The 26,570-nt window shown below is 47.6% G+C and overlaps 1 protein-coding gene across 1 annotated transcript in view; it reads left to right on the forward strand.

The window, feature by feature from the left end:
- The window catches only part of TNFRSF8 (TNF receptor superfamily member 8), a 31,307-nt gene that overhangs the window by 3,392 nt on the left and 1,345 nt on the right, over window positions 1-26,570 (forward strand). The window contains exons 2-9 of the mRNA XM_083628787.1: window positions 11,103-11,184; window positions 13,991-14,119; window positions 15,582-15,737; window positions 16,517-16,610; window positions 18,692-18,906; window positions 20,668-20,835; window positions 24,451-24,476; window positions 25,748-25,958. Coding sequence (XP_083484913.1) covers window positions 11,103-11,184; window positions 13,991-14,119; window positions 15,582-15,737; window positions 16,517-16,610; window positions 18,692-18,906; window positions 20,668-20,835; window positions 24,451-24,476; window positions 25,748-25,958 — 1,081 coding nt within the window. The remainder of the gene's footprint in view (window positions 1-11,102; window positions 11,185-13,990; window positions 14,120-15,581; window positions 15,738-16,516; window positions 16,611-18,691; window positions 18,907-20,667; window positions 20,836-24,450; window positions 24,477-25,747; window positions 25,959-26,570) is intronic.

Genomic DNA, 26,570 nt, shown 5'->3' on the forward strand with positions numbered 1-26,570 from the left:
AGACGAGAGTGCCCTGGAGCGTGTGCCGAGAACTGCTTAGCAGTGAGCAACTGCACATCTAGGGTTAAAGGTAAAGGGACCCCTGACCATTAGGTCCAGTCGTGACCGACTCTGAGGTTGCAGCGCTCATCTCGCTGTATTGGCCGAGGGAGCCGGCGTACAGCTTCCGGGTCATGTGGCCAGCATGACTAAGCCACTTCTGGCGAACCAGAGCAGCGCACGGAAACGCCGTTTACCTTCCCGCCGGAGCGGTACCTATTTATCTACTTGCACTTTGTGCTTTCGAACTGCTAGGTTGGCCGGAGCAGGGACCGAGCAACTGGAGCTCACCCCATCGCAGGGATTCAAACTGCCAACCTTCTGATCGGCAAGTCCTTGGCTCTGTGGTTTAACCCACAGTGCCAACCGCCTCACACATCTAGGGTTAGGTCTGGGTATTGCACAGAAATAGAAGGCAGCTCCTTTGCCGCCATGCTCTGGTGCTTCTTCAAAAGATAACGTAAGATTCTAGTCCTCATGGCTGTGAATATAGGGCTGATTTAAAAGGAACAGAGGAAGCTGCCTGATAATGAGTCCATCCAACTCAGTATCGTCTACTCTGACTGGCAGCAGCGCTCCTGGGTTTCAGGGGGGAGGCATTCCCAGGCCTACCCAGAGATGCCGTTGGGGATCAAACCTTCTTCATGCAAGACAACTTCCGGGCCTGATTCCTCAAGCCCAGATGTGCAATATATCAAGGAGAGGAAAGGCATAAAGGTTCCCTCTCTGTGGAGGTCTCTGTTACAGGGGTGACTACCTGCTTTCAGCTCAAAGGGTGTAGTCCTTTGTGGACAAATCTTGCGCGGGGGGGGGGGGTTGGACTAGATGACCTTTGGTGTACGTACCTTCCAACTCTACAATTCTATGAGTGTATGAGCTGTTTGCCACCGGTAGGTGGGGCCAGGGCCAAAAGCAGGTGGAGCGACACCTTTTTACAAAGACATCTTTTTACACTAAAGTTAGGCACACCTGTCCACACTCCATCCAGACAGAGGAGGAAAACCCCTGTGTAGCATAGGGGAAGTGAGAGCTGGACTATAAAGAAGGCTGATCGCCGAAGAATTGATGCTTTTGAATTCTGGTGCTGGAGGAGACTCTTGAGAGTCCCATGGACTGCAAGAAGATCAAACCTATCCACTCTTAAGGAAATCAGCCCTGAGTGCTCATGGAAGGACAGATCGTGAAGCTGTGACTCCAATACTTTGGCCACCTCATGAGAAGAGAAGACTCCCTGGAAAAGACCCTGATGTTCTGAAAGATGGAGGGCACAAGGAGAAGGGGACGACAGAGGACGAGATGGTGGGACAGTGTTCTCGAAGCTACCAGCATGAGTTTGACCAAAGTGCGGGAGGCAGTGGAAGACAGGAGTGCCTGGTGTGCTCTGGTCCGTGGGGTCACGAAGAGTCAGACACGACTAAACGGCTAAACAACAACAGGCAAACTAAGGCCCGGGGGCCAGATCTGGCCCAATCACCTTCTAAATCCGGCCCACAGACGGTCCAGGAATCAGTGTATTTTTACATGAATAGAATGTGGCCTTTTATTTAAAATGCATCGCTGGGTTATTTGTGGGGCATAGGAATTCGTTCATCTACCCCCTCCCCCCCCCAAAAAAAATAGTCCGGCCCCCTGCAAGGTCTGAGGGACAGTGGACCGGCCCCCTGCTGAAAACGTTTGCGGATGTAGGGGGTTTTCAACTATCATCTTTTGCTGACTCCTGAGTTAGAGTGTCAGGCTAGGCCCTGTGAGGGACGTGGGTTCGAATCCCCACACAGCCATGAAGCATGCTGAGATGACCTTTAGGGGCCTACCTCGCAGGGTTGTGATTGAGATTAAATGATGAAGGGGAGAAAGAAACAGACCCCGCCATGAGCTCCTTTGGAGAAAAATATGGGGCGCAATGAATAAGTAAATAAACAAGGTGGAACATACGGTAAATGTTGTTGTTGCTGTTACAGTTCAAGGATTTATCTCAGCAGATGCTGTCCTGCTGAACCCTCCAAGTAAACTTCGGGCAAGCAAGAGGCATAATCACAATTCAAGGACATGGGAGAGCATTCATGGAGGGTGTGTGGAGAAAGGCCAGAGGAGGGCATGGCCTGGGCGATGGGAGTTCCAAGGCCCACATAGAAAACTGGGGGGGGGGGGTGGAGAGACCTCTGAACCTGAGGTTCCCCACCTTTTCGTACTGCACACCCCCGGGGCTATTCGAACATTGCTTTATTTTTTTAATTCCATTTCTATCCCTCCAAATTGCTCAAGGTGGGGTACGCTGTCCCCCTGCACATGCTCCTCACTTAATCCCAACACAACAACCCTGCAAAGTAGGCTAAGCTGAGAGAGGCAGTGTCTGGCCCTGTTGTAAACAAAAATTGCCCTTTTCCCTTATGGGGCATCCAAGAGCCCCTATAGAGTCCTTACATAGCTTCCCTATTGGTAGGAGAGAATAACAGAGGCCAGCCAGAGAATATTGAGAAGCAGAGCAGCTGGTAAGCTTGATCTTTATTGCTCTGTTGCAACAGGGTGCTCCCCTCACAGGCAGGAGAGGAGGAGGAACCTAGAAAAATGGCGTGCGAGGCCTTGTAAAGACTTTTGAAATTGCCACCCTGTAGATCAAAACCACCCCCAGAAACATCATACATACATCACAGAAGGGGTGTAACCTAAAACCACCCCTCAGATACATCATACCTACATCACAAAAAAGGCGGTCTTAAAACAGAAATTTGAATGTTGTTTTTCTCCTGTCCTTGTTTATCTCCTGTCTGGCAGATTACTTGATTGGATTGCCTGGGGAGCCTGGCCAGTCTTTTGTAATGATAAATACTTAGTTCCTGGGCCATGTCACAGGCTCACACCCTATTCAAACACAGACATACCCTTAAGACAGGATTTGTGAAGGAAAAGACAATGGGGAGGCGTTTCCATTTTTCTTTGACCTTGCAGAGAAAACATTTGGTCAGTTTGGGAATCAAAATGGTTCCAGTCGGTCTTCCTGTGCTGATCTATGTACGTGCTTGGTTGGTACACTTATGAACATTTAACATATATCTAAGACCTCAAAATTCCTATCACAGCCCCAAGGTCACCCCAGTGAGCTTCAGGACTGAATGGCGGATTTGAACCTAGGTCTCTCCCACGTCCTAGCACGCTTGCACCCTAACCACTACGCCGCACTGCCTCTTGCGGTTTTGCTGCGGACGGAGCTGCAAGCGAGCGCTTTAATGTGGCGGGGAAAGGGCCGGTGTCCGTCCGCCTCCTGGCATGTATGCATAACAGCAAAACCTTGCACGTGCAGCTGTTGCTGTGGATCTTGTGCAACCCAGCAGCTCTTTCTCCTGGAGGCAGGAAACCCGGCCATCTTTGGCTCCCTTACTGGCTAAGCCAGCCCGAAAATGACTCATTCACTAATATTTTTCTGAGGCCACTGAAACCAGAAGGCTGATTCAGAAAATTTCAGTTTGCAAGAGATGAGTGGCGAGACCAGGAAACCGGCGGGGTGAAAACAACTCCTGTCCTCATTTGGGAATTGACTTGGCCGGCAGGCAGAAAACTGCACCCCTCACTTTTCTGAATCGGCTTTCCCCAGTCCCCACCCCAACCACGCTCTTTGCAAAAACCACCCGACCACATCTGAGAAATGTGCAATAACCCTCCAGCTACCTTTGACACAGCAGTTTAGAGCTGAGAAAGGGCTGCAGTTCAAATGGGAGAGCATCTACATCATGGGTAGGCAAACTAAGGCCCAGGGGCCGGATCTGACCCAATCGCCTTCTAAATCCGGGCCGCTGACGGTCCAGGAATCAGCGTGTTTTTACATGAGTCGAATGTGTCCTTTTATTTAAAATGCATCTCTGGGTTATTTGTGGGGCCTGCCTGGTATTTTTACTTGGGGAGAATGTGTGCTTTTACAGTGGTACCTCGGGTTACATACGCTACAGGTTACATACGCTTCAGGTTACAGACTCCGCTAACCCAGAAATATTACCTCAGGTTAAGAACTTTGCTTCAGGTTGAGAACAGAAATCGTGCTCTGGCGGCGCGGCAGCAGCAGGAGGCCCCATTAGCTAAAGTGGTGCTTCAGGTTAAGAACAGTTTCAGGTTAAGAACAGACCTCCAGAACGAATTAAATACTTAACCCAAGGTACCACTGTATTTAAAATGCATCTCTGGGTTATTTGTGGGGCATGGGAATTTGTTCGTTTCCCCCTCCCAAAAAAATATAGTCCGGCCCCCCACAAGGTCTGAGGGACAGTAGACCGGCCCCTGCTGAAAAAGTTTGCTGACCCCTGATCTACATTGTGTGCAGAAGGCCCCACGTTTTACCCCACCCCCAATGGCAGCATCACCAGGTAAGGCTGGGAACAACCCCCCTGCCAGCCAGTGTAGGCCAATGACCTGACTCAGAATAAGGCAGCTTCCTGTATTCCGATTGTAAAGGTAAAGGTAAAGGGACCCCTGACCATTAGGTCCAGTCGTGGCCGATTCTGGGGTTGTGGCGCTCATCTCGTTCTATAGGCCGAGGGAGCCGGCATACAGCTTCCGAGTCATGTGGCCAGCAGGACTAAGCCGCTTCTGGCAAACCAGAGCAGCGCACGGAAACGCCGTTTACCTTCCCGCCGGAGTGGTACCTATTTATCTACTTGCACTTTGACGTGCTTTCGAACTGCTAGGTTGGCAGGAGCAGGGACCGAGCAACGGGACCTCACCCCGTCACGGGGATTCGAACTGCGACCTTCTGATTGGCAAGTCCTAGGCTCTGTGGTTTAACCCACAGCATCACCTGCATCCCTTCGCATTCCGATTGTACCAACCCTTTCTTTGCAACCACGAGGACTAGAATCTTGCTTGTCCTTTTGAGGAAATGCTGCAGTGTGGTGGCAGAGCACTTTCCTTGCACGCAGATGGCCCCAGGTTCAACCTAGCCCTGCCTGCAACCCTGGAGCGCTAGAGGTTGGATAGTTCAGCTGGCTGGAGTGTGGTGGTGACAGTGCCAAGGTTGCAGGCAACAGCCAGCAAGTCGAGACCCCGGTCAATTCAGCCCCGTTCCTCTCTGACTGCAGCACCCTGCTTAACCACATGCGGCGACTCCAGACTGCAGTGAGCATGAGGGAATCCAGCTGTTTCGGGAGGAGACTGGACTGGATTGGGTCCATGAGGGGATGGGATGCAGAGGTGAGCCCTCCCCACCCCACCCCACCCTCTTGTTATTGAATAGTGCTTTCTGGGAGAACTACAGAAAAGCACACACACCTCCAAGCTTACGATAACAGATGCATGCTTCGTTTTGGTCCACTGGCTAAACCCGCAAATCCTTCCCATCGATGCCCAGAACAGGGACTTGTACAGAGTTGCGACAGGCAACTCCCTCTTTAGTGAGAGCTGCCTGTTGCAACTCTCCACGAGTCCCCGTTCTTAGCATCAAACGCTTCAGGGTGGATATCCTGCGTCTTCGGAATTACCAGATGGTCTGGTGTTTAGCCAGAATCTGCTTCCCAGCTGCTTCCTCCCACTGATCTAGGAACAGTAATGGATCTCCCAAGTTCTCTTGCTTGGCTCACATATCTCTAGTGAAAAAGGCAAGGAGTCAATCTTACTGGGGTTTATAAAGCTTGTAAAAGAACAGCTATATAGTCCTGCATTGCAGGGGGTCGGACTAGAAGATCTTCAGAGTCCCTTCCAACTCTATATTTTGTACATTCAAACACTCTGCATCTGAATTTATGCAGTGGTTTCCCCAAAATGGCCCAGATGGAAACCCCTCGGACTTCCCACCCTTGCCTTAACAGGAAACATCAAGGAACAAGTGGGTGGGTATTGCTCAATTTTTTTTTTGCCACCAGCCGATGCACAGGCAGAGCTATTAATAGAGCTAATAACCAGCTGTGTGTTCAAATGCAGATCATGCCTAATTAATAAAAACACTTGTTGACTGTAAACACCAGGTCAAAACTGAACCGAGGTAGCCTCATTCGTAGCTCTTGAAATGAGGAGGTAAAAAGAGCGCAGAAAAGTCCCGCAGAGCCCCAGCAGACGGGAAGACCCGTGGCTTGGTGAGAGGCCATGAGCTCGGCATGCGGAAGATTTCCCAGTTTGATCCCTGGCCTCTTCGCGGAAGGACCAAGAGCCCAAATCTGGCCCACCACCAACCACTAAACATTTCCCCTGGAGATTTTACAAGCCTTGATGTGTGCAGGGATGGATGGAGGAGGGAAAACTGGCGACTGGGAGCGGCCGCCGAGACCACATAACACCGGTCCTGAAAGACCTACATTGGCTCCCAGTACGTTTCTGAGCAAAATTCAAATCGTTGGTGCTGACCTTGAAAGCCCTAAACGGCCTCGGCCCAGTATACCTGAAGGAGCATCTCCACCTCCATCATCCAGCACGGACACTGAGGTCCAGCTCCAAGGGCCTTCTGGCGGTTTCCTCACTGCGAGAAGTGAGGTTGCAGGGAACCAGGCAGAGGGCCTTCTTGGTGGTAGCGCCCGCCCTGTGAAACGCCCTCCCGTCAGATGTCAAGGAAATAAGCAACTACCTGACTTTTAGAAGACATCCGATGACAATCCTGTTTAGGGAAGTTTTTAATGTTTGATGTTTTATCGTGCTTTTAATATTCTGTTGGGAGCCGCCCAGAGTGGCTGGGGAAACCCAGCCAGATGGGCGGGGTATAAGTAATAAATTACAGTGGTACCTCAGGTTATAGACGCTTCAGGTTACAGACTCCGCTAACCCAGAAATAGTACCTCGGGTTAAGAACTTTGCTTAAGGCTGAGAACAGAAATCGTGCTCTGGCGGTGTGGCGGCAGCTGGAGTCCCCATTAGCTAAAGTGGTGCTTCAGGCTAAGAACAGTTTCAGGTTAAGAACGGACCTCCAGAATGAATTAAGTACTTAACCCGAGGTAAAGGTAAAGGTAAAGGTACCCCTGCCCGTACGGGCGAGTCTTGACAGACTCTAGGGTTGTGCGCTCATCTCACTCTAGAGGCCGGGAGCCAGCGCTGTCCGCAGACACTTCCGGGTCACGTGGCCAGCGTGACAAGCTGCATCCGGCAAGCCAGCGCAGCACACGGAACGCCGTTTACCTTCCCGCTGGTAAGCGGTCCCTATTTATCTACTTGCACCCGGGGGTGCTTTCGAATTGCTAGGTTGGCAGGCGCTGGGACCGAGTGACGGGAGCGCACCCCGCCGCGGGGATTCCAACCGCCGACCTTTCGATCGGCAAGTCCTAGGCACTGAGGCTTTTACCCACAGCGCCACCCGTTACCCACAGCGCCACCCGTAACCACGGTATTATTATAAAACGACGAATGTCTTGCCACACCCACCGCTGTCATGTGGCCCCTGGGAGGCTTCTCTGGAGGGAACATAGCCCTGGGTTAGAAGAGGGTTTCTCTCAGACATCAAAGCCATGCAGAAAACACCACCTGATGGCAGGAAGAGCTGTCCGATTTGACAACCAAATCTCCGCAGGGTGGACCAGCAGCCTGACCTGGAATACCAGTTATTGATAGTTGCAAACGGGGAGAGCATAGCGGTCCTCAAGTCCTACTTGCTGTTTTCCCACAGAGAACATAAGTGCATAAGTAGAGCCTGCTGGATCAGGACCCACCTAGTCCAGCTTCCTGTTTTCCTAGTGGCAAACCAGATGCCTGTGGAAAACCCGCAAGCAGGATCCAAGCACAAAAGCAGTTCTCCTTTTCTGTGGTTTCCAGCAACTGGTCTTCAGAAGCATTGCTGCCTCCTGTGATAGGAATTTTGAGGTCTTAGATATATGTTAAATGTTCATAAATGTACCAACTAAGCACGTAAATAGATCAGCACAGGAAAACCGACCTGAAACCATTTTTGATTCCCAAACTGATCTCAATTATTTCTCTGCATGGTCAAAGTGGGAAACCTCCCCATTGTCTCTTTCCTCACAAATCCTGTCTTAAGGGCACATTTAAGATATGAATAGGGTGTGAGCCTGTGACCTGGCCCAGGAACTAAGTATTTATCATTACAAAAGACTGGCCAGGCTCCCCAGGCAATCCAATCAAGTGACCATTAAACAGGTAACCTGGCAGACAGGAGGTAAACAAAGCACTCAGATTTCTGCTGTAGACCACCCTTTCTGTGATGTATGTATGATGTTTCTGGGGGTGGTCTTGATCTACAGGGTGGCAGTTTCAAAAGTCTATATAAGGGCTTGCACACCATTGTTCTGGGTCCCTCCTCCCTCCTGCGTGTGGTGAGTGAGGAGCCTATTGCAACAGATCAATAAAGATTAGGTTTACTAGCTGCTTTGCTTCTCAATATTCTCTGGTTGGCCTCTGTTATTTTCTCCTACCAATAGGGAACCTACATAAGGACTCTATATAGGCTCTTGGATACTCCATAAGGGAAAAAAGGGCAGATTTTTGTTTACAACATTCCCGTTTGCGGAGGCAGAGCAGAAACATCCTGGATCCCTCAATAGCCCTCGCCGCCTCCATGAATTTGCCTAATCCTATGCTTTTGAATTATGGTGCTGGAGGAGACTCTTGAGAGCCCCATGGACAGCAAGAAGATCAAACCTCTCCATTCTGAAGGAAATCAGCCCTGAGTGCTCACTGGAAGGACAGATCCTGAAGCTGAGGCTCCAAGACTTTGGCCACCTCATGAGAAGAGAAGACTCCCTTGAAAAGACCCTGATGCTGGGAAAGATGGAGGGCACAAGGAGAAGGGGACGACAGAGGACAAGATGGTTGGACAGTGTTCTCGAAGCTACAAACATGAGTCTGACCAAACTGCAGGAGGCAGTGGAAGACAGGAGTGCCTGGCGTGCTCTGGTCCATGGGGTCACGAAGAGTCGGACACGACTAAACGACTAAACAACAACATCAATTTATAACAGTCCACATTGGTGGCGGGGATCTCCTGCCTATCATATCACCTCTTTCTTGCCCTTTCTCTAAACCAGGGTTTCTCAAACTCGGGTCTCCGACTGTTTTTGGACTACAATTCCCATCATCCCTGACCACCGGTCCTGTTAACTAGGGATGATGGGAGTTGTAGTCCAAAAACAGCTGGGGACCCAAGCTGGGGAAACAAACTGTTCTGAACTAAAAAGGCCTGAGCGCTGCAAGTTTTCTTCATAGGGGAATTGCTCCATCCCTCCTCGACAATTTTGATCCTTTTCCAACTCAGCAATATCCCTTTTGAGGCGAGGCAGCCAGACAATCTAGTTGGCACCTTTGCTTGACTTGAAGGGCTGTTGTCAGTCCATAGCTGTCAAGCATCCCTTATTTGGCGGGACAGTCCCTTATCCCAGCGCCATGTCCCGCTGCTGTCCCTTATTGATGATGTCCCTTAAATTTCCCGGGTTTCAAAGGAAGCAGCTCCTCTCCCTCCCTCCCTGCCGGCCAGGGAGGAGGGAGGCTCCAACTGTGTTGCTTGGCTGTGTTGCTCACCCAATAAGGAGTCTAAGAACGACTGGGTGGTGGAGCTTGCATGCCTTGTGCCGATCAAATTGGCCGCGTTGCCCGGGGACTCGCCTTTGCTCAGCGCTTCCCAGCGGAGAGGTGACGGTGGTTTTCCTTGCTGCATCCCCTTTGCCGGGTTGCTGCGCTATGGGAACCACCACTTGAGGCTTCGTTTGGCTGCTGGTTGACTAAAATCCCTTATTTTGGCTGCTGATCCCTTATTTTCGAGGCTGCTGGTCCCTTATTTTCAAATCTGTAAGTTGACAGCTATGTGTCAGTCTGATCTGACAGCCAGACTCTTCTTTGGTTCTGAGGAACAGCAGAGAAGCAGATAAACTTGCCCAAGTCTTCAAGAAGCACACATATGTCTACAATTGTGTCATTATTTTACAGTCTCTGTCAAACTGACCTCAAATTTTTTTTTTGAGGGATTGAAATGTCACGTCTGTTGCTACCAACCCCTTTCATCTCTTGATAGTATGTCTCGTTTCGACTCAAGTCTCAACTTTTCCAGTCATCCAGAAAAATCAAACTCAGCGTCTTTAATTCAGAGACGAATCTAGAGAAACGTCCTACCTTTTCTCTTACGGATGAGCCAGAATCGGGGCTCTCTGAGGGCCTCAGAAAGAGACGAGACGTCGCAGAAATTAATGCTTCACGGAGTATTACGGTTTGAAGAATCGGCGAGCAGGATTTGAATTATGAGCAGCAGAAAGAATGAGAGACTATTGTGTTGTTATGATGTAAAATGAGTGGAGAAGACAGGATGCGATAAGAAAAGCATCCTGGAAAATGGGGTGGGAAGTCAATAATACAAAAGGAATTTTTAAAAATATGTATTGGAATTGTATGTGGAATTTCTTGAAGTTTAATAAAATAATTTTGGGTTAAAAAAGAAATAGATGCCTCACGGTGGCTGAAATCCTACGCTTGCTTCCCTGAGAGTAAAAGCTGCTGCACACTGCACGAGTTTGTGACTAAGGCTTTGCACGCCTTTCTGTTTACGCCGGTTCCAGAATGTTCCTTTTGTTCCCTGCAAGGAAAGTTTGCAGGGTCTGCGGCTTTTTAGTTTAGAGAAAAGGCGAGTGACATGATAGAGTGGGGAACCTTTGGCCCGCAAGATGTTGCTGAACTGCAAATTCCATCAGCGCTAGCAAACAGAGCTGATGGTCAGGAATGAGCCCTGAGGGGAACAGGATGCTGGACTAGAGGGGTCACTGTCTGGCCTGATCCAGCAACCAGGCTTTTCTTAGGGGCTAATGAATTTGTCTGACCCTTTCTAAAGCACGTGGGTTTTGCCAGATCTTGTGGCAGGGAGTTCTATAAGCTGTTTTGGCCCCCCCTCATTCTTTTTAAGGCCTCAAATGGAATCAAAATAGAAACCACGACAAAACCACCAGTCATCTCCCCCTCCTGAAACCGCGCCTGAAACTATTTCCCCTTTCTTTTGAGAAACAACACTCAAGTCCTGGTCATTATGTGGAGAGTTCCACCATATTTCAATGTCTTGTGCATTCTTTTGGATGTATTTAGAAACACAGACTCCGCCCTGCTCAACGCAGGAGAAACATGCAGCCCCTCATCTTTTAATTATGGCTTTTGTCTTTCTGCCTTTCTAGGGATCGGGTCATTTGCCTTGCTTGGGGCTGGTCATCGGGTCCAACAAAGAACCCCTACAGTGCTGCTACCAGTGCCCCTCAGGTCAGTACCTCTGGAATCATAGAGTTTAAGGGGATCTGCAAAGGGCACATTCCAGTCTGGCAAAATCTATTGGGGCAGGAAGCAGGATCAATGAGAGGGTGTGGCCTGGATAGAAGAGGGTGTGGCCTGCGGAGACTTCTGAGGGCCAGGGAGAGAATTCTGGAGGGCCACGCATGTCTCTCTGGCCCGAGGTCCTTAACCCTTTGCTGACTGGCTTTCTACCCCCCTCCCAGCACCTGTTCCCAGGTGAGCTCATAACACTGTAAAAGTGCAACATAGGAAATGAGTTTAAATATCATTATTCCTCCTTATTTATTCTCTCAGATTTATTTCATAAAACTTACATACCGCTTGGTTGTAGAGAACCTCCAGGTGGCTGACAAAAAGAATAAAGCAGTAAGATGATTAGCAGAAGTAATTAGATCGCTGGGAGGGCGGAATTAAAACCAGCAATGAATTAAAAACACGCGTTCTAAACATCTGGGCACGCTCATCTGAACAAGGATGTTTTTAGCAGGCGCCGAGAAAAGCACAGCGAAGACAGATGCCTGATGTCATGTGGCAGGGAGTTCCAAAGTGCTGCTTCTGCCACACTAAAAGATGCAGTTCTTGCAAATGTGGGAGGAACTGCTATGCAGCAGCTGTAACAGGGCCAGATCCGCGGATCGAAGTGGTCGGGTGTGCAGATGTGGGCAAGGAGATTTTGCTGTGCTTTAGTTATTGAACTCTCGGAAACCGACGCGAGCAGTCTTAGTTGTGGTTTCTTCATAAAAACCAGAGAGATGTGGTCTGTCACGCCAGAAGGGGGAGCTTCCCTCCCTCCGGAAATATGGTGCTTTTGGGGGGCTGTCTGAGGTGAGCTGGGTGACTCACCAAAGTTTGCAAACTCTGCGGCCTTGGAAGCCAAACCCCAAAACTCCCCTCGAGGAACTTAAGAGAACTCTGTGGGTGGGGGGTATTTTTACTGTCTTTCTAGAGGAAATTTCTGACATTTTCTCCTTCTGACGGTTCTTTCTTCTTTTGGGTATGAACGGCGCGCTGTCAGGGGCTGGCGTTAAATAGAAGGGTGTTCCCCTTCCAGTCCTGGGTGCTGAAATAGAGATGTATAATCCGGTCAGGACCCCTTTGAAGGCTTTGTTTTTTCTGCAGTTGGTCAGTTTCGGCTTGGGCTAGGCCACTGCAAGCAGCAGGTACAGGCTTTGCAGGACCTAATGCTCCCCCCCTCGGTGGAGGGAGGGAATAATAATAATAATAATAATAATAATAATAATAATAATAATAATAATAATTTATTATTTATACCCCGCCCATCTGGCTGAGTTTCCCCAGCCACTCTGGGCGGCTTCCAATCGAGTGTTCAAAACAATACAGCATTAAATATTAAAAACTTCCCTAAACAGGGCTGCCTTCAGATGTCTTTTAAAGATAAGATAGCTGCTTATTTCCTTCACATCTGAAGGGAGGGCGTTCCACAGGGCAGGCGCCACTACCGAGAAGGCCCTCTGCCTGGTTCCTTGTAACCTCACAATGAGGGAACTGCCAGAAGGCCCTCAGCGCTGGACCTCAGTGTCCGGGCTGAACGATGGATATGGAGACGCTCCTTCAGGTATACAGGACCGATGCCGTTTAGGGCTTTAAAGGTCAGCACCAACACTTTGAATTGTGCTCGGAAACGTACTGGGAGCCAATGCAGATCTCTCAGGACCGGTGTTATGTGGTCCCGGCAGCCACTCCCAGTCACCAGTCTAGCTGCCGCGTTCTGGATTAATTGCAGTTTCCGGGTCACCTTCAAAGGTAGCCCCATGTAGCGCGCATTGCAGTAGTCCAAGCAGGAGATAACTAGAGCATGTCCCACTCTGGCAAGACAGTCTGCAGGCAGGTAGGGTCTCAGCCTGCGTACCAGATGGAGCTGGTAGACAGCCGCCCTGGACACAGAATTAACCTGCGCCTCCATGGACAGCTGTGAGTCCAGAATGACTCCCAGGCTGCGCACCTGGTCCTTCAGGGGCACACTTACCCCATTCAGGACCAGGGAGTCCCCCACACCCGCCCGCCCCCTGTCCTCCCAAAACAGTACTTCTGTCTTGTCAGGATTCAACCTCAATCTGTTGGCCGCCATCCATCCTCCAACCCCCTCCAGACACTCACACAGGAACTTCACTGCCTTCACTGGTTATGATTTAAAAGAGAGGTAGAGCTGGGTGTCATCAACTTTTAAAGGAGCCCCCCCCCCATGGGATAATAAAGTTCAGGATCCTGCATCTCTCAGGAACTACAGTTTTGAAACTTGCTGCACGGGAAGCAAACTTTTAATTAAAAACCTCTCCTTTTACAGTGGCACCTCGGCTTGCAAACACCTCGAGTCACAAACACTTTGGGTTACAGACTCAACTAACCTGGAAGTAGTACCTCGGGTTAAGAACTTTACCTCAGGATGAGAACAGAAATCACACGCCGGCAGCGGGAGGCCCCATTAGCTAAAGTGGTACCTCAGGTTAAGAACAGTTTCAGATTAAGAACGGACCTCCAGAACAAATTAAGTTCGTAACCTGAGGTACCACTGTATTCTGATCAAAAATATGTGCCAACAGAGATGTATTCACCAGGGGCTTTAACAGGCAGCTGGCCTGTCTTACCGCAACATCATCCTCACAAGACAATAAACTAAATTTTAAATGGGCAGAAAGCCACGTTTGGCGAAAACTAAAGAGTCCTCTCCAAGCCTATGATCTTACGACAGTGGGATCTGCAAGGCCCTGGGACTGGGTTAAGAGTGGCCTCCTCTCCATTTTAATTTTATTTTTAGGATACACCCAGACTGTGACTTGCCCTGCGAATCTCACGGACTGCAAAAAGAACCTGTGCCGAGCCGACCACTACCTGAACGACGCGCACGTCACGCCCCGTTGCGAGGCTTGTAAGCAGTGCCTGCCAGGTATTTGCCCCCTGGCACCCGTTGCCCTTTGCAGCACACTGCCTTTTCGACTGGCGCCTGGGCTCGCCTCTTCCTGCACCAGCCCAGTTCCTCAAGTGTCAGAGTCCGTGGTAAAGACTTCAGCATGTTATAAGAAAAATACTGCTCCCTTTCCCTTATGGGGTACCTAAGAGCCCCATAAGACGCGGGTGGTGCTGTGAGTTAAACCAGAAGGTCGGCGGTTCGAATCCCCACGACAGGGTGAGCTCCCGTTGCTCGGTCCCAGTTCCTGCCAACCTAGCACTTCGAAAGCACGTCAAAGTGCAAGTAGATAAATAGGTACCGCTCCGGCGGGAAGGTAAACAGCATTTCCGTGTGCTGCTCTGGTTCGTCAGAAGTGGCTTAGTCATGCTGGCCACGTGACCCGGAAGTTGTATGCCGGTTCCCTCGGCCAATAAAGCGAGATGAGCGCCGCAACCCCAGAGTTGTCCGCAACTGAACCTAATGGTCAGGGGTCCCTTTACCTTTACCTTTAAGAGCCCATATAGAGTCCTTAAGTAGGTTCTCTATCGGTAAGAGAAAACAACAGAGGCCAACCAGAGAATATTGAGAAGCAAAGCAGCTAGTAAGCCAGATCTTTATTCAACTGTTGCAACAGGGTGCTGCCCCCCCACGGGGGGGGGGAGGGACCCCGACCCCTGCGCGTAAGCTGTAGACTGTAGTGACTGTAGAGTTGTAATGACTGTAGAGTTGGAAGAGACCCTAAGGACCATCTAGTCGAACCCCTCTGCAATGCAGGAATCTCAGCTAAAGTATCTCTGACAGATGGCCATCTTGTTGTTGTTGTTTAGTCGTTTAGTCGTGTCCGACTCTTCGTGACCCCATGGACCAGAGCACGCCAGGCACTCCTGTCTTCCACTGCCTCCCGCAGTTTGGTCAAACTCATGCTGGTAGCTTCGAGAACACTGTCCAACTATCTCGTCATCCTCTGTCGTCCCCTTCTCCTTGTGCCCTCCATCTTTCCCAACATCAGGGTCTTTTCCAGGGAGTCTTCTCTTCTCATGAGGTGGCCAAAGTATTGGAGCCTCAGCTTCAGGATCTGTCCTTCCAGTGAGCACTCAGGGCTGATTTCCTTCAGAATGGATTGGTTTGATCTTCTTGCAGTCCATGGGACTCTCAAGAGTCTCCTCCAGCACCATCTAACCTCTGTTTAAAAACCTCCAAGGAAGGAGAGTCCACAACCTCCAGAGAGGGACCGTTCCATGGTCGGACAGCTCTTACTGTCAGATAGGTTATTTTTTTTTCTGATGCCTAGAAAGTTTTTCCTGAGGTCAGACCACCCTGATCTAGAATCTGGGTCCAAATCCCCATTCAGCCACAAAGCTCGCTGGGCAGGCCTCGTTCAGTTGCTACCTCTCAGCCTAACCTACCTTGCAGGGGCGTTGTGGACTAAAACAGCATCTGTTTGGGTCCTCTCCAACAGACCGCCACCTAGTAGAAAAACGTCCTTGCACCAACCATACCAACCGGGAGTGCCAATGCCAGCCTGGATGGTACTGTAAGGAGCCGTCGACGGGCACCTGTATTACCTGCGTCCCGCTGACCACTTGCAAGCCAGGCTCTGGGGTCAAGACCAAAGGTAGGTACTGTTGAGAATGTATTGTACTGTTGAGAGTGTATTAACTGATGGTCTGTGTGTGTGGTTTGGGAGCTGCATGGTCAGGGGAAAAACAATGATGTCCAGGGTTGTAAAGACGGTGGAGAGAATAATTGGGTGCACTCTTCCCACCTTGGATCAAATCTGTGCTTCCAGGTGTCATAAGAAAGCTGCAGAGATAGTGCAGGATAGTGCGCACCCTGGAAATGATCTCTTTCAGCTTCTGCCTTCTGGAAGAAGGTATAGGTTTATAAAGACCAGGACTAGCCGCCTGAGAAACAGTTTTTATCCAAATGCGATTTTGGTTTTAAACGCAGTATAAGGTAGTCTCTGTGGGAGTATTTGATTATGGGGTATCAGAGCTTTTAGGGGGTTAACCAGGCTGGGATAGCTGGGATAGCAGGTTTGTTGGTTTTTGAATGTCTGATGTAGATTTTTTCAGTTTCGTTGTTCTGTATGAGACAATAAAGATTATCATATTGTAAAGAAATTGAGACCCTGTCAGGATTTTACTTCGGGGGGAAACGTGTTCTGCCATTGGGCGGCAGGCGAGATCCTGCCACCTATTTATCTACTTGCACCTTGACGTGCTTTTGAACTGCTAGGTGGGCAGGAGCAGGGACCGAGCAACAGGAGCTCACCCCGTTGCAGGGATTCGAACCGCTGACCTTCTGATCGGCAAGTCCTAGGCTCTGTGGTTTAACCCACAGTGCCACACGCATCCCTAAATTACAGTAGTCTTTTATCATTATTTTCATCAGGCACCCCTGACACAGATACCATCTGTGAAGAATGCCCTTCGGGTACTTTCTCTGATGAAGATTCCAGCACCCAAATCTGCAAGCCTCGCACCGAGTGAGTGATAACTTCCTCTGCAATACTGTATCTAGTGTGTACTTAGAGAGCAGGCATCCCCAAACTTGGCCCTCCAGCTGTTTTGGGACTACAACTCCCATCATCCCTAGCTAACAGTGGTCAGGGATGATGGGAGTTGTAGTGCCAAAACAGCTGGAAGGCTGAGTTTGGGGGTGCCTGTTATACAGGGTCCTATCCTGCGGATAAAAACTAAAACCCAGTGGACTACCTTACAGAGTCGTTTGTAACACTTCTCTTGTTGTATTGAGTTTTTTTTCTCTTTTTTCCACAATAATATTTATTGAGTTTCATACAAATATAACACATACTGTAAAAGAAATGAAACAAAAATAAAAAAGAAATAAAACAAATAAACCGAGTAACAACAAAAGATATAACAACAAACACATAAACAATACAAATTAATTAATTAATGAAACTTCCAACCTCATAAACGTATTGCTTGACTTCCTCTAGTCCCTCCCATCTGAATTTCCTTGTAACTGAATGTAGCAGTTTTCCAATATCATTATTCAAAAACAATATTCCAATTATAGTCAAATTTCTTAACTTTTCTTAACATTCTAAGTCTCATTTATTTAATTAAATCCTAATTTAATCCTAGGTCTATTTAGTACTTTCAGGTAACTTCTATTTTTTAATGTTACAATATTTATTCAAATAGTCTTTAAATTTCTTCCAATCTTCTTGATATTCCTCTTCTTTCTGGTCACGGATTCTTCCAGTGAGGTCAGCCAGCTCCATAAAGTCCATCATCTTCATCTGCCATTCTTCCACAGTTGGTAATTCTTGTGTTTTCCACTTCTTGGCTATTAAAATTTGAGCAGCAGTTGTGGCATATGAAAATACCTTTACATCTTTCTTGGGCAATTCAAGACCTAATATTCCTTTTTTAAATAATAATATTTTTTATTAATTTTAACATATAAATACATACCACAAAACTTCACCATTTATACATTATTATTTTTTTCGACTTCCATCAGCACCTCTGATGATCCACCGTTTTGACCACTTCTTATGCATTTCTTAAATTCATATTGCCTTTAATTATCTTAACTAACCATCCTCCCCTTTATCCATTTTTGCAATAGTTCCAATAATTCACCTCACAAAACTTCTTGCAAACCTACAAACGTAGTCTGATCATCCCAGTTACTTTTAAAATAGTCTGTAAATTTACACCAGTCTTCTGTGAATTTCTGGTCCCACAGATATCGAATCCTTCCTGTTAGCTTATCTAATTCTGCATAGTCCATTAATTTCATCCTCCATTCTTCTTTCGTCGGTAATTTTTCTTGCTTCCATTTTTGTGCCAATAATATTCTTGCTGCCGTCATTGCATATAAAAACCATAGCTGTCAACCGTCCCTTATTTGGCGGGAAAGTCCCTTATCACAGCGCTGTCCCTTATTGATGATGTCCCTTAAATTTCCTGGGTTTCAAAGGAAGCAGCTCCTCTCCCTCCCTCCCTGCCGGCCAGGGAGGAGGGAGGCTCCAACTGTGTTGCTTGGCTGCATTGCTCACCCAATAAGGAGTCTAAGAACGGCTGGGGGGTGGAGCTTGTATGCCTTGTGCTGATCAAATTGGCCGCGCTGCCTAGGGACTCGCCTTTGCTCAGCGCTTCCCAGCGGAGAGATGACGGTGGTTTTCCTTGCTGCATCCCCTTTGCCGGGTTGCTGCGCTGTGGGAACCACCGCTTGAGGCTTCATTTGGCTGCTGGCTGGGCTTTCTGCCTTTGGCTCGGAGGGGCTCAGAAGTTGAACATACCTGTGCTTGGAAAATCCCTTATTTTTGGCTGCTGATCCCTTATTTTCGAGGCTGCTGGTCCCTTATTTTCAAATCTGTCAGCTATGATAAAAACAGCTTACATTCTTTCCTGTTTATATCACTTCCTACAATGCCCAGTAAAAATGCTTCTGGTTTCTTTATAAATGCATATGTCAACATGTTTTTCATCTCATTATATATCATTTCCCAGAAGTCCTTCACCTTAGGACAGGTCCACCACATGTGATAAAAGGCCTTTTTTTCTCTCCCTCCTTCTCACCCACCCCCAGCTGTGCCAAGTTAAACAAGGTCGCTCTGGGCAAAGGGGCAACCACGCAGGACGAACGCTGCCTGGACAACTCGTCTGGGCAGTCAACGCCTCCGGAGGGCACAACTGCCATTCACCTGGACCCCTCGCCGGACAACGTCCTCAGCACAACCATCAGCGAAGGCAGAGGCGGATTCAACTCCACCCACATCTTGCCTGTGAAGAAACCAAACAGAGGTTTGCAAATGGTGTTGGTTGGCAGGGAGGTACGGGGACAAATCAAATGTTAGGCTTCATCTGCACTGTACATTTAAAGCTGCATCGTACCTCTTTAAGCTGTCATGGCGCCCTCCCATCAGATGTCAAAGAAGTAAACAACTACAGTGGTATCTCGGGTTACATACGCTTCAGGTTACAGACTCCGCTAACCCAGAAATAGTGCTTCAGGTTAAGAACTTTGCTTCAGGATGAGAACAGAAATCATGCTCCGGTGGTGCGGCAGCAGCAGGAGGCCCCATTAGCTAAAGTGGTGCTTCAGGTTAAGAACAGTTTCAGGTTAAGAACGGACCTCCGGAACGAATTAAGTACTTAACCCGAGGTACCACTGTATTGGACTTTTAGAAGACATCTGAAGGCAGCCCTGTTTAGGGAAGCTTTTAATATTTGATGAATCATTGTATTTTAAGATTCTGCTGGAAGCCGCCCAGAGTGGCTGGGGGAAACCCAGTCAGATGGGCGGGGTATAAATAATAAATTATTATTATTATTATTCATGGCTTCCAACCAAAGAATCCTGGGAAATCCCGTTTAAGGTGGTACAATGCAGCTTTAAAATTAAAGTTCCGATGGGGTCTGCGATTTCAAAGCACTGTCCACTCTTTCCCGAAAGCAAACTGCAAAAATTTAGATTTAGATTTAGATAAATTTATTGTCATTGTCCGTATATACACAGTATACACAACAACGAAAATCAAACACCCCCCCAAAGACCGGGTTCACATACACATTTACACGTATCTCCAACACTCTCATCCTATTCAGACATAATCTATAAAACATAACATAATCCAGAATATAACATAACCTATTTAAAGGCATAACATAACCTAAAACCTATCTCATTCCTTCCTACTCCCTGCTTGCTATTTCTTGCAACTGGCCCAGAGATCAGCTGCTTTTCTCTTTTCTGTGACTTTGTTTAGAACTGTGTTTTTGTGTTTCGAGAAACTGAACTTGTGCACCGAGGAGATCCAGTCATTGGGTCAAGAAAAGCACTGCTCAGTCACCCTTCCCATGAAGAAGTACCAGGGCGAGTCACAGTGATTTCAAAGACACAATATTTAAAAACAGTTGGCAAGAAAGATCAGTGTGATCTGATCTGATCCCCTGGCTCCCGGGAAAAACCCTAGCGCCCGCATTCTGGACCAAGTAAAGTTTTCCTGACTGTCTCCCAGGGCAGCCCACAATGCATTACAGTAGTCTAGCATAGAGGAGTCAAGGGGCTGGAACGGCCAACTGCCTCAACTAAAAATTCCCCAAATCTATATCCAGATGGGTGGGGTATAAATAATAATAATAATAATAATAATAATAATAATAATAATAATAATAATTAGTGCAGAAATTAATTCCTTCTGCTGCGCTTTCCAAAATGAACAGATCACAAGACGTTACTCAGTTCTACAGTGGTTCCTTCTTTAAACCACTTTCCACATACAGTGGTACCTCGGGTTACAGACGCTTCAGGTTACAGACTCCGCTAACCCAGAAATAGTACCTCGGATTAAGATCTTTGCTTCAGGAGGAGAACAGAAATTGTGCTCTGGCGGTGCAGCAGCAGCTGGAGGCCCCATTAGCTAAAGTGGTGTTTCAGGCTAAGAACAGTTTCAGGTTAAGAACCTCCAGAAAGAATTAAGTTCTTAACCCGAGGTACCACTGTATATTTCTTCCTCACCCTTTCCTCTCATCCCTTGCCCATTCCTCTGTGTGTCTTTTCAGGGGAGACTGATTTCGCCCTCTTGGTTGCTGTCCTCCTTTCTGTGTTGGTCCTGTTTGCCGGCTTGGTGATGTTCTGGCGGAGGAGGTTTTGCAAGGCGTGGATCGTCCCCCATGCAGCGAAGAGCGAGCTGACCTTCTTCCGCAGGAAATCTATGCTCAATCTTCAAGGTGCTGGTTGTTATAAGATATATATATATATAATAACATATCACATTGTTAACAACCCAGATGTGCAGTGACAGGGTATTAAAAGGTAAAGGTAAAGGGACCCCTGACCATTGGGTCCAGTCGTGGCCGACTCTGGGGTTGCAGCGCTCATCTTGCTTTATTGGCCGAGGGAGCCGGCCATACAGCTTCTGGGTCATGTGGCCAGCATGACCAAGCCGCTTCTGGCGAACCAGAGCAGTGCACGGAAACGCCGTTTACCTTCCCGCCGGAGTGGTACCTATTTATCTACTTGCACTTTGATGTGCTCTTTGGAACTGCTAGGTTGGCAGGAGCAGGGACCGAGCAACGGGAGCTCACCCCGTCATGGGGATTCGAACTGCTGACCTTCTGATCGGCAAGTCCTAGGCTCTATGGTTTAGATGACAGCGCCACCCACCTCCCTTGACAGGGTATTACGTCATACCATACACAAACCAAACACCCAGTAAATAGGAAAGAAAGAACGACAATCATTCCAATTTATAACTGAGACATGATGAGCATCCAAGTCAGAAACGTAGGAAATAAAATCCCACCAGATCTCAAAAAAGTGTTCTGGATCCTGGATCCTTCAAACACTACCCCGCCCCCCCGAAACATGCAGTTTACGTGTAATTTTTGCCGCAATGGCCAAAGTCCATAAGTTCTTATACCACACAGCTAAAAGATTAAATACAATAAAGGCTGCTTATAGAGATGGGAGACACAGAGGCATACCAACAAATAAACGTGTTTGCATTAGGGGATGTCCTGAAGTAGAGGACCTTATGCATTATATCTTGCGCTGCCCCTTATATAATGAAGCAAGAGAACAATTTGTAGCACCTATAACGACAAATTCCCCTGGCCAGAACCCCTCTGACATGATTTTATATCTCCTCGCAAACACAGATAAGTATGTGACCTGGCGTGTAGCACTCTTTGCAACTGCTGCTAGGAAAATTAGAGCTAACTATATAGCCCACATAGCCACCAACTGTAAAGGAGATGAATTTATTTGACCCTACCTACATCAAGCTATATTCTACCTTTATCACCAAACTCCGAATATAATTGCACATTGAATTAATTAACTTTATTTTTTGATATATTAGTGGCCATGTGATAATTTTAGCCTATAAATTTTATTGTTTAATGCTTTAACCTGTATATTAAGGTACTTTTATAGCTCTGTTTAGAGTAGGTAATGTCTTGATAATATAAATGTTTTAAGTTTTCTGTATCAATCCAGTATATTGTTTTTCTATTGTTGAATGATTCTGTGTACACTGTGGCAGCCTTTGGCTATGTGCAATAAAACTGACCGACTGACATAGCCAAAAGCAGATTTATTGAGGTTTTCCATTGCTGGGCTTTTGAAATCCCAGGGGAAGCTAACGTCCATGTCAAAAGCTCTTTAGAGATACAAGAACAAAACAAAAAAAATTTTTTTCCTTCCAGTAGCACCTTAAAGACCAACTAAATTAGTTCTTGGTATGAGCTTTCGTGTGCATGCACACTTCTTCAGATACACTGAAACAGAAGTTGCCAGATCCTTCTATATAGTGAGAAGGTGGGGAGGGGTATTACTCAGAAGGGTGGTGGGAATGGGTGATTGGCAGATAGCTGTGATGAGCCTGTTGACGACTCTTAACGACTGCAATAGGTCTTACAGGAAAAAGCAAGGGGTGAGAAGGTGAAAAATGGCTTTGTCATGTATAATGAGATAAGAATCCAGTGTCTTTGTTCACACCAGGTCTCTCCATGGTTTTAAGTTTGGTAATGAGTTGCAATTCAGCAGCTTCTCTTTCCAGTCTATTTCTGAAATTCCTTTGTAGTAATACAGCTACTTTGAGATCTTGTATAGAATGTCCTGGGAGATTGAAGTGTTCTCCTACTGGTTTCTCTGTCTTGTGATTCTTGATGTCCGATTTATGTCCGTTTATTCTTTGGCGTAAGGTTTGGCCTGTTTGTCCAATATAGAGAGCTGAAGGACACTGTTGGCATTTGATGGCATATACAATGTTAGACGATGAGCAATTAAATAGTCCCGAGATGGTATGTGTGATGTTGTTGGGGCCAGTAATGGTGTTGTCCGGGTGTATGTGGCAGCAAAGTTGGCATCTGGGTTTATCTATCTGTAACTAGAGATACAAGAGCTCATGTTGCCTGCCCACAAATTCAGTAAATGACGGAAGAACTCTGGTCAAGTTGGGCTCTTGTCATGACTTCATTGCAACAGTAGGTGGCACAGTTCCCTTTGTTTTGGGTACCAGGATGCAGCTTATAATGTTCCACGTGCTTTCAGATACCCCCTGTCCTAGGAGCTCAGTGTAGCCCATCATGCATTGCTTTGCATGAATATCGGAGGCACATAGGACGCCATAGGTCCATCTAGCTCAGTATTGCCTGCACGGGCTGGCAGCTGCTCTCCAGGATTTCTGGCAAGGATCATCGCTGGCCCTACCTGGGGGTGCTGAGTCCGGAGGCTCTGTTTAAGCTCAGAGCCGTCAACAATCGTCCTCTATGGGTTTTCCTAATCCATATATTTTAATCTGTAGAGTTCCTAAAAATTATACTACTACTTGAAACGGTGTTTTTTTAAAGAATAAATTAAAAACAGATTAAATTACAGCAATAAATTAAAAACAGCAATAAATTAAAAACAGATTAAAGGACACATCAGTCTTCTACTTGTCTGGGTAAAGGTAAAGGAACCCTGAGCGTTAGGTTCAGTTGTGGCTGACTCTGGGGTTGCGGTGCTCATCTCGCTTTATTGGCCAAGGGAGCCGGAGTACAGCTTCCGGGTCGTGTGGCCAGCATGACTAAGCCGCTTCTGGCGAACCAGAGCAGCGCACGGAAGCGCCGTTTACCTTCCCGCCGGAGCGGTACCTATTTATCTAGTTGCACTTTGTGCTTTCAAACTGCTAGGTTGGCAGGAGCAGGGACCGAGCAACAGGAGCTCACTCCGTCATGGTGATTCGAACCACCGACCTTCTGATCGGCAAGTCCTAGGCTCTGTGGTTTAACCCACAGCGCCACCCACGTCCGGGTAGGCTTGCCTAAATCGTAATGTTTTTGGCTGGTGCCAAAAAGAGTACAGTGATGGATTCTACTTGATGTCACTAAAAGCATCATCTGCTAAGAACATTTTGTTTTGGTGAAAGCCTGTATCACGTAGAATGCTGGCAGGTGTTTTAATCTTCTTGCCACTGATTTTAATTAATTTTGAATAGTTGCTTTTACCTGCTTTTAACTGATAATTTCATGCTTTTATTCTATTTGTAAACCACTGATGGGATTTGGCTTGTTTTTTTGTTTTGTTTTTTTACAATCACGTACACATTTCATGAAATATAAATGCATATAAATTTTATGAAATAAATAAAAAACAATCTCTCCTTCTTTAAAAAGATTTTGAAAGCCCGAGGCCATCAATTATCTTCTTTGGCAGAGACCTTTCCTAATTAAAGAGTGACATGCTTTGTTTGTGCAGGGAGAGGGAAACGTTTTGGGATTGCCGTCTCCAGAAATTAATGCAGAAACATGAATGGTGAGAGATTTAATCCCTCCTCTCATTTTCTCTCTCTTTTGCAGCCTCTAACCCGGCGAAGATTTGCGAAGTAAGTATGATCCCCTGCCTTGCAACTCAGCATATCAAGGGGTTAAATGAAGCTTTCTGTTTCCAGCTGTTGCTATTAAAAAACTGTTCAGGAACCGCTGGAGCTAAGAAAAGGGGAGGGCAAGAAGTGCCATGGAAAGAGGAATGGCAGGCGAAACTGATGGACTTTGTGGAGATGGCAAAATTGACTGAAAAGATCCGAAACCAGGAAGATCAAGTATTTGAAAAGGACCAAAATAAATTCTTACTTTGTTTATAAGATCACTGTAAAAATTTAAAGTCACTGGCAGGAATGTGAAGATACTTGTACAGTCATACCTCAGGTTACAGACGCTTCAGGTTGCGCGATTTTGGGTTGTACACCGCGCCGAACCCGGAAGTACCGGAACAGGATACTTACAGATTTCAGTGCATGCGCAGAAGCACTAAATTGTGCTTTGCGCATGCGCAAAAGCACTGAATCGCAACCCACATGTGCAGACGCGGCGCTGTGGATTGCGGATGTGCATCCTGCACAGATCACGTTCGCAACCCGAGTGTCCGCTGTAATGTGACATTTTACTACATTTTATTTGTGATTTATATTGTGCGGTGAGTTCCCGCCCCACCCCCCAGGTGGAAATAATGACACTTGACACAATTATTAAGGATAATGGGCTAAAAAAGGCCACAACTTTATTGGTTACAGGTGATGAGCGGTACAGTGGTACCTCAGGTTAAGAACTTAATTCGTTCTGGAGGTCTGTTCTTAACCTGAAACTGTTCTTAACCTGAAGCACCACTTTAGCTAATGGGGCTTCCCGCTGCCACCGTGTCGCTGGAGCTCGATTTCTGTTCTCATCCTGAAGCAAAGTTCTTAACCTGAGGTAATATTTCTGAGTTAGCGGAGTCTGTAACCTGAAGCGTCTGTAACCTGAAGTGTCTGTAACCTGAGGTACCACTGTAGATAAATAGGTACCGCTCCAGCGGGAAGGTAAATGGCATTTCTGTGCGCTGCTCTGGTTCGCCAGAAGCGGCTTAGTCAAGCTGGCCACATGACCCAGAAGCTGTACTCCGGCTCCCTCGGCCAGTAAAGCGAGATGAGCACCACAACCCCAGAGTCGGCCATGACTTGACCTAATGGTCAGGGGTCCCTTTACCTTTTTTGCAGCCTAAATCTTGACGGTGGGGAAAGCCAAAGAGGGAGAACTGGGCAGTGAGAATAGATGGCTTGCCTTCCAGTGCAGGATAGACCATTCACCCACTGATCTCCTGGTTTTCTGTCTTTGCAAGGAGAGGATCGATGGGCCGGACTCTGAAGAGCATGGATCAGAAGAGGGGGACCAGCTGAATCCCGAACCCCTCGCAGAAGCCCCTGACATCGTCTCCGTCTTGGAAATGGAAAACACTCCTGTCCTTGATCCCGAAGGTGCTGAGCTGCTTCAGGTGGACGGAGGGGCATTTGTGGAGCCCCCCCTGCACAACCACACGAGTAACCACATCGGTGAGTCCGCCGTTGAGTTTGGTGGCCCTCACTGTCTCCTGTTGGAGTGAGTGCTCCATTACGGGTTGTATAACACAGTGGTACCTTGGTTGTCGAACGGCTTGGCTCCTGAACAAATCGGTTCCCGAACGCCACAAACCCGGAAGCGTTCTGGTTTGCAAATGTTTTTTTGAAAGCCGAACTGCCAACATGGCTTCCAGAGCTTCCGATTGAGTGCAGAAAGCTCCTGCAGCCAATCGGAAGCTGCACCTTGGTTTTCGAACGGTTCCGGGAGTCGACTCCCGGAATGGTTTAAGTTCGACAACCAAGGTACAGTGGTACCTCAGGTTACATACGCTTCGGGTTACATACACTTAAGGTTACACACTCTGCTAACCCAGAAATAGTGCTTCAGGTTAAAAACTTTGCTTCAGGATAAGAACAGAAATCGGGCTCTAGCGGTGCGGCAGCAGCAGGAGGCCCCATTAGCTAAAGTGGTGCTTCAGATTAAGAACAGTTTCAGGTTAAGAACGGACCTCCAGAACGAATTAAGTTCTTAACCCGAGGTACCACTGTATTAAGGGACGCGGGTGGCGCTGTGGGTTAAACCACAGAGCCTAGGACTTGCCGATC

The sequence above is a fragment of the Podarcis filfolensis genome (assembly GCF_964270895.1).
Source record: "Podarcis filfolensis genome assembly, chromosome: 8".
NCBI lineage: Eukaryota > Metazoa > Chordata > Lepidosauria > Squamata > Lacertidae > Podarcis > Podarcis filfolensis.